Below are 8,498 nucleotides of genomic sequence, written 5' to 3'. Positions count from 1 at the left end.
TTATAAAGTGACATTTAAAATTTCCCGGGAAATATCCGGCTGAAACGTCGCGGTATGATGACGTATGCGCGTGACGAAGGCAGTTGAACGCGTCATCTTGGAATAGGTCCCTCCCAATTTAAACAGCTCTGTTTTAATCGCTAATTTCCACAGTATTCAGGACATCTGTGTTGGTGAATCTTTTGGAAATTTGTTCAATTAACAATGGAGACTGCAAAAAAGAGAGTTGTAGGGAAGCGGTGTGTTGCTGCTGGATGTAGCAACACAAACCAAAACACAACCGGTGTTTCATTGTTTCTTTTCCCAAAAGATGGCGGCCAAGCTTTACTATGGAACAAAGAAGTCAAGCGAACACGGTTGGATTGGACGACACATACGAAGTACAGTGTATTATGCAGCGAACATTTCGAAAGATCATGTTTCGAAGAGGGTCCCTTGCGAATGGCAGAAATGGGAATCAGCACTCGTCGACTCGTGCTGAAGAAAGGTGCGAAGCCAACTATTTTCGATAGACCACGGACAAGTCCGGAGCACCCGACCCCCTCCACAAGCGGACAGACTGGGCACATGAGGTCTGCATTTGCCAAAAGGGAAAGGAAGAGGGTAAGAATCTTGATATCCAGTTTTCATAGTCAGACTACACTGTTCCAATATCCATTTCTTTGTTCTCAATTGTTGAAACCCCCCCACCTCCACACCCCGGATTGTAAATAATGTAAATAATTCAATGTGATTATCTTGTGTGATGACTGTATTATGATGATAGTATATATATGATAGTATATATCTGTATCATGAATCAATTTAAGTGGACCCCGACTTAAACAAGTTGAAAAACTTATTGGGGTGGTACCATTTAGTGGTCAATTGTACGGAATATGTACTTCACTGTGCAACCTACTAATAAAAGTCTCAATCAATCAACCAAAACTAACACACACAGTCATAGACTACTCCAGTGGTTCTCAACCTTTTTTCAGTGATTTTCCCCTGTGAACATTTTTTTAATTCAAGTACCCCCTAATCAGAGCAAAGCATTTTTGGTTGAAAAAAAGAAAAAAAATACAGCACTATGTCATCAGTTTCTGATTTATTAAATTGTATAACAGTGCAAGATATTGCTAATTTGTAGTGGTCTTTCTTGAACTATTTGGAAAAAAAGATATAAAAATAACTAAAAACTTGTTGAAAAATAAACAAGTGATTCAATTATAAATAATATTTTGTACACATAGAAGTAATCATCAACTTAAAGTGCCCTCTTTGGGGATTGTAATAGAGATCCATCTGGATTCATGAACTTAATTCTAAACATTTATTTTGTTGAAGTATTATTCAATAAATATATTTATAAAGGATTTTTGAATTGTTGCTATTTTTATAATATTTAAAAAAAAATCTCTCGTACCCCTTGGCATACCTTCAAGTATCCCCAAGGGTATGCGTACCCCCATTTGAGAACCACTGGACTACTCCATGAACAATGAAATAAATTAACAATAAAATAGTCTACATATAATTATTGCTTCAAGTTCTAGTCAAGTTCTTCTGCAGTATAAAGTATCGTACATTTACTGACATTACTGTCAATAGTGTCAATACTGTCAATAGATTACAATAGACAATAATATAAAGTATTGTACATTTGTACATTTACAGACAATAGATCAGATCATGGACAGTACGACTACGGCATCAGTGGCGGATGCGGTGGATGAACCAATGGCAATGGCACTAGATTTGCCTGATGAGGAGGGCGATCAAGATCAGGTTCGATTTGTTTTCCTAATCAATGTTCAAATGGATTACAGTTCAAGCCCAATCCAAAAGTATTCATAATTAATGTAAATGAGGTATCCATATTACATGTAGCTGTTTCTCCATTTCCAGGGAAATACAAGAGAACAAGGATGCCAGACGGACTGGGTACCGATTGGGACAGCACCAACAGCAATGACCAGTAGCAAGAGCACCCAAACAGGGAAAATACATCATAGATCAAAGGGTATGTCTATTTCGGTGACGAACATGATTCTGCACATCACAGTACACATTGCACGCTGCCTGTGCAGAGTAGAGTAGACAGATAAATTAGGTGATTCAAAGACAATAATTATTATGTGATTCTAGTTTAATTTTAACAGATTATATAAAACAACTTGTGCTTGATTTTATTGCTAGGACACCAGGTGACCCCAGAGATCCTCGAGAGGGTTAGAGCTCGGCCGGCCAGGGTTAGTGAAGTCCCATTGTCAAGTGTAGCAGCTCCATCTGACAGCCCCGAGATGCAGACTAACATAGCAGCTCCAGGTGTGTCTGGAATGCAAGCCAAGCTACGACCACCTCCTGCATTGTTTGATGAAGGACCAGCATCAAGTCCCACTGCGCCTTTTGTTGGTGGTTCTTCCGATGACAGCTATGTGCCGAGTGAGTCAACGACATCGGATCCGTGTCAATCTGACGGGTCGCCAGATCGCCCATGTACTCACCAGATGCGTGAAGAGGGCTGCCACAAGGAACCGAAGTACATCATCTTTGAGTCGTGCCTCCAGAGTCTCGTCAAGTGGTGTCACTGTCCAGTCTGTGGCAGCCAGGACATAAGCCCTTCTTGGGATTCGAACGGTACACAGCTGACCATGACTCTTCAATGTGCATCATGTGACCAGAGGAGTAGTTGGAGCAGCCAGCCAAACATTGGCCCTTATGCCGCGGGCAACATCCTGCTGTCTGCTGGCATCCTCTTCGCTGGGGCATCTTCTGGCAAGGTGTTGCAAGTGCTGAACAGCATCGGAGTGGTCACGTATGTGAAGAGGACATTTTTCAACCACCAGGAGCTCATCCTGCAGCCAGCCATCAAAAAGGTGTGGGAGGAACAGCAACGGACGCACCTCACCATGCTGCAGGTGGAAGGCCGACCCCTCGTCCTTGGTGGTGATGGGCGAGCAGACAGTCCGGGACACAGCGCCAAGTTCGGTACCTACACCACAATGGAGCTTGTGGCCAATGTGGTTCTCGACCTTCAGGTTGTACAGGTACGACCATATAATCTCACTAAAACACTAGTAACACAATAAGCAGATAAGGGATTTTCCAGAATTATCCTAGTAAATTTGTCTAATAACATTAACCATTTCAATGTATACTAAGCCCCTTTTTCATTTTTTTCTTTGCTCATTCCTTTTCTGTTATATATATTTCAGAGCAACGAATGTCTTGGCAGCTACCATATGGAGATGGAAGGACTGAAGAGGATGGTGGAACTGCTGATCAGCTGGGACCTGGATGTCGGGGTGCTGGTGACAGACCGACACAGACAGATCGCTAAATGGATTCGTGAAAACATGCCCAATACACGGCACTGCTATGACATCTGGCATGTTGCAAAATGTTAGTTGGATTATTTGTATGCATGACAAGTTGTGAAGTAGTGTGTACATATCAGTGATCAGATGAATGCGATATTGTATTTAATCCACAAATTTCTGTTTTTTTCTGTTTGTAGCCATCGGAAAGAAACTGAAGGCCATCGCCAAGCATAAGGACTGTGAAGACCTGAAGCCCTGGGTGCAAAGTATAATCAACCACCTCTACTGGGCAGCAGTGTCTACACCGCCTGGAGAGGGGGAACTTCTGGTTGCCAAGTGGAAGTCTGTGGAGCGACACATTCAGAACATCCACAAGGACCATGGCGACCTCTTCCCAATTTGTACTCATGGACAACTGCAACGGCAAAAGAAATGGCTCAAACAAAGTGAGTAGGCAAATAAGTTGCCCGAAAGCAGTGAGGGACTAGCAGTATTTTCCTGCACATCTTTTGAAAGTCAAAAAATTCAGATAAACTTGTAAGTAAATAACCAGTTTAAGTTGACTGGAACATTTTTGTAGAAACGTTGTTCTATTTTAAATTTATGTTTAGGTTCACGCTCAGCAGTGAAACTGGAGGAGGTGGTCAACAACAAGTCCCTGCTAAAAGATATCGCCATGCTGTCGGGTGAACACCAGACTTCCAAGGTGGAGGCGTTCCATAGCCTTGTCATACAGGTGAGAATTAGACTGATCGCCTGTAGGTGGTGTCGGTGGTTACCACCTGCCACTAGGACTTTGGTGGCCAGGGAGCAAAATACTAGAGCATACTAAATGAAGCCTTGATACAGTCAGTGTAAGCAAGAGAATGTTGGAGGTCCAACATAGTGGCTGGCATCTTGGTGAGAAAGATTGCAAACAATTCTGGCGTGGTGTTAACATTGAAAACAAAACAGCTTCATTACTGCAGGAGATCAAGCTTTAATAGCTGACTATTAACAGTTTAATACACAAACATTTGTATTCAAATTTACAAACAATTTATAAATTTACACACACATTGTATGGACGCATGACTGAATAAAGTGTCTTTTATCTTATACAGTTCGCACCGAAAATGTATGTCTTCTCATACATCGGAATGCTGTGCAGGTATGTTTCCACACTAATCTAAGTGTCACTAGTGTGTGCCATACTTTAGTACTAATTATTACATTATTCTGTTACCACACCTAGGAACCTGCTTGCTGGGCTGCACTGGAACGAAAATTCGAGCCGCCCTATAGCCACTACACAAGCGGGTGCTGAGCGCTATGCAGTACGCTACCCGAAGTATAAAGCAGGGGGCCATGTGGTCAAGAAAATCGCGACAGAGCCAACATACCGTAAGTGTAGAGGACACAAAACATGTAAACACTTGACACTTTGTATCATGATAATAATACTGTCAAGTTTCACTCTCCATGAGTATATTATGTTGTGAGCAGGAACATGTACAATTGTATTTTGCAGGCTACGTAGATGACTTGATCAGGGAGGTTGTTGCTGGCTGCAGACAGACCCCTGACGAGAGAACACCACTCAGCGTCACTGTGGATGTGCCTCCCTTCCTCTGCGATGAACTGGAGAAGCCAGACAAGGAGGAAGCCATCGCCAAGCACAGGAGTCGCTTCGGTAAGTGTGAAATGCCCTCCCGGTAACAGTTAGAGATGCTACCTCAGTAGAAGCATTTAAGTCCCATCTTAAAACTCATTTGTATACTCTAGCCTTTAAATAGACCCCCTTTTTAGACCAGTTGATCTGCCGTTTCTTTTCTTTTCTCCTCTGCCCCCCCCCCCCACGTGGAGGGGTTATTCCGGTGACCATGGATAAAGTGCTGGCTGTCCAGAGTTGGGACCCGGGGTATACCGCTCGCCTGTGCATCGGTTGGGGACATCTGCGCTGCTGACCCGTCTCCGCTCGGGGTGGCCTCCTGCTGGCTCCACTGGACCCTCACTAATATGTTAGACCCACTCGACATCCATTGCTTTCGGTCTCCCCTAGAGGGGGGGGGTTACCCACATATGCGGTCCTCTCCAAGGTTTCTCATAGTCATTCACATCGACGTCCTACTGGGGTGAGTTTTCCTTGCCCGTGTGTGGGCTCTGTACCGAGGATGTCGTTGTGGCTTGTACAGCCCTTTGAGACATTTGTGATTTAGTGCTATATAAATAAACATTGATTGATTGACTGATTGATTGATTGATTGATTTTATTGATTAAGTACAGTGGCCATGTAGATTCTGTTGCAGTCACTGCACGTCTTGGAACCCCGTGTAGTCCATCGATGGGAATGTTGTCCTAATCTTATGTACTACACAAGCTGGTAGTACCACCCTTATGTCCTTTCCCAGATATCCCCAGCAGAAGCGGACAAACTGTCGATAGGCTGTGTGTCGTCTCCGCCTGCAAGTAGCAAATGATGGCAGCTGTTATTATCCGGACATGGATACACAGTGACTCACTGTTCTCTGAGATTCAAAAGACATTGTCATGCATTCTATTCATTTGTCATTTACTGTTGCAGTAAATTGTAAATATTGTTGACATCTACGGTCCATCTATGTAATACTTCTATGATATATAATGTCATGTGCATTGTAGCACAGTACATTTCACAGAATAAGAATAAGATAAGAAAGTGCTCATTCTGACTTATCTTCCAAAGGTTGATAGAATAAAGAATTATTTAAACTTATTAGTGCCTCACTCATTTTGCTGTTGCTGCAGCATGCCATATTGCTGTTTGTAGGCGTTATACGCTGTCTGCAGCACCCATTCATCCAGACACACAGATGGAAAGCCATGGTGGTCTATGATGCACGTCTTCACCCCCTCCTCCTCCATCGTTCTGGTCACTGCCTCTATTTCACTACAGCAGACACACTCAGCCACTGTCTCCATGTTCACACAGTTTTGACATGTACACCTGGAAATAGAAATGTTCATAATATTTGTAAATCAATTCATATTATTGACACCTGCAATCTGCAAACATGTGGAATAATTAATATTATCATTGTCTTGTTGTGGATCTTATTAATCTGCATGCATATTTTTAGTATTGCCGGTATATGGAGCTGTGGCCCATAGAAATAATGGGTAATTAATTAGGTTTGACATTGTGTCAATGATAGATACTTAGTGTATAGATAGGCCTGGGGTGTAAGTTGTAACACTAACAGTAACACATTGTGTCAATGATAGATACTTAGTGTATAGATAGGCCTGGGGTGTAAGTTGTAACACTAACAGTAACAGTGCAAGACTAGGCCACAAACTAAAACTAGTCTATAAATAAATAACATATTACCATTCTGTATTCTCAAGGCGATCTATGTCGTGTGCTCCTCCAGCATCAATAGCAGCAGCGTCCTCCTGACCGTCTTCATCAGCGTCGGGTTCAAAGCGATATGGCTCTATCCCTCTCACAGCTTCTTCCCTATCTGAATCGCTTCCACTCCCCACTAGTCCTTCACTTGCACTTTCCTCATCCACAAATCTTTCATCCTCGCTCAAATTAATGGAGAAATCGTCGCTATCTCGGTCAGAATCGCTCTCAGATCTGGCGGCCATCATTGCAAACAATAGGGAGCTTTGCGGATATGTTCAATTGTCCACGTCACGCTACTTCCGGTAGGGGCAAGGCTTTTTTTTGTCAGATACCAAAAGTTGCTATCTTTATCGTCGTTTTTCTATTCTAAATCCTTTCAGCAAAAATATGGCAATATCGCGAAATGATCAAGTATGACACATAGAATAGATCTGCTATCCCCGTTTAAATAAAAAAATTTCATTTCAGTAGGCCTTTAAGAGAGTACTTACGTTTGCTGCAGGAGCGGCAGAGGTGGAGCAAACAGAGAAGAAGTCTCGTCCCAAATGACATTGTTCTCATCGCAGACAATACCGCTCCACGTGGCTCTTGGTTACTTGGAAGAGTCATGGAGACTTATCCAGATAAAAAAGGATTGGTGCGTTCTGCTAAAATCAAAACTAAAACAAGCACACTGGACAGACCAGTTACAAAAATTTGCTTGCTGCAAGAAGCTGAAGTGTAATAACAAAAAACAAACACACATTCGAAGATGATTATTATTTGTTTATATTTATGGCTCCATTGTTATTTATTTTTAATTGTTAATGGCATCCTGCCCTTCTCAATCGGGGGCCGGAGTGTTGGAGCCAAAATTCCTTATTTGTTTATATTGTTTTTATTTTATTTTCTCTAAATTGATTGTTGGGTTCAGCATGTTTAATTTCCTTTTCGGCAGATTGCTCCGCCCACTTTCTGTTAAGAACCAGGAAGTGTTGACAGGGAGGGGACTGTTGCTATGGTGCAGTTACCATGGTAGCCTCCATAAATTGGGCTCAGGTGTGAGCATGGGCAGGGCGAGTGGAGGACAAACAGTTTTCGACCGTGGTCGTGTTCGTGTCATGTCGTATCGTGTCATGTGGTGACAATGATGTGATAATGTGCCAGTCAAGGTCAGCATACTTTGTTATAGAATTTACATTTGATTTAAATTAGATAGCTGGAATAAACGGAACGTCATATCCAAACACAGTTCTACAGTACTGGACATTCTATTATTTTCACGCGTCAAACTGGTCAACACAGTCGCCCTCGGTACCAGCCCAAAGGTAAGGGCTGTACAATGGTTCTTTGGTGAACAATTTGTATAGATTTTGTTTTACAGACCTATTTGTAAGCCATATTTTTTCTCCCTTTAAAAACAAGCCGTCTTGAGAGGCGGAGTTGTTAGATGCAAATGACAACCTAATGTCCTTCTTACCGTTTCATTGTCTCCTTCATTGCCATTAATTAAAAGTATTTTTATCGGAAAAAAATACAATTTTTTGTGAAGGTTGAAGCAGGGCTAATCTGTGCACACACTCAAACCGACTTCTTCACATACAAAGGCACATTGACACGAATCATAAAAGTTAAAAGGAAGGCACTTTTTACTTCAGATGAGGCTGAAAGTTTGTGCAGTAATTTGTGCTGGTTAAAGCAAACAAACAAAGCATGTTCCTTCATTGGGTTTCATCATCGACAAAATGTTGCCTGGGTTGCCAACCGTCCCTTCAAAAAAGGAATCATCACGTATTTAGTGACATAAGTTTGCATCCCTTATCAGTCGACGCACTTTGTCCTA

At 42.2% G+C, this 8,498-nt stretch overlaps 2 protein-coding genes across 2 annotated transcripts; one reads left to right on the top strand and one right to left on the bottom strand.

Moving 5' to 3' along the window:
- The first annotated feature begins 302 nt into the window (after positions 1 to 302).
- LOC133650938 (uncharacterized) lies at positions 303 to 5,537 on the top strand. Its single transcript, XM_062048728.1, has 10 exons — positions 303 to 603; positions 1,660 to 1,770; positions 1,891 to 2,005; positions 2,182 to 3,032; positions 3,201 to 3,387; positions 3,503 to 3,751; positions 3,917 to 4,041; positions 4,409 to 4,455; positions 4,540 to 4,688; positions 4,816 to 5,537. The coding sequence occupies exons 1-10, from the start codon at positions 442 to 444 to the stop codon at positions 5,001 to 5,003; spliced, it is 2,184 nt and encodes a 727-aa protein (XP_061904712.1). The 5' UTR covers positions 303 to 441; the 3' UTR covers positions 5,004 to 5,537.
- Positions 4,380 to 7,147, bottom strand: LOC133650939 (uncharacterized). Its single transcript, XM_062048729.1, has 3 exons — positions 6,656 to 7,147; positions 6,053 to 6,271; positions 4,380 to 5,748 (listed from the first exon to the last, which is right to left on the bottom strand). The coding sequence occupies exons 1-3, from the start codon at positions 6,919 to 6,921 to the stop codon at positions 5,595 to 5,597; spliced, it is 639 nt and encodes a 212-aa protein (XP_061904713.1). The 5' UTR covers positions 6,922 to 7,147; the 3' UTR covers positions 4,380 to 5,594.
- Between the last annotated feature and the right edge of the window lie 1,351 nt (positions 7,148 to 8,498).

This window comes from Entelurus aequoreus, linkage group LG05, assembly GCF_033978785.1.
Source record: "Entelurus aequoreus isolate RoL-2023_Sb linkage group LG05, RoL_Eaeq_v1.1, whole genome shotgun sequence".
NCBI lineage: Eukaryota > Metazoa > Chordata > Actinopteri > Syngnathiformes > Syngnathidae > Entelurus > Entelurus aequoreus.
Note: the sequence above shows the minus strand (reverse complement) of the source record. Positions and strands in the feature narration are given on the sequence as shown.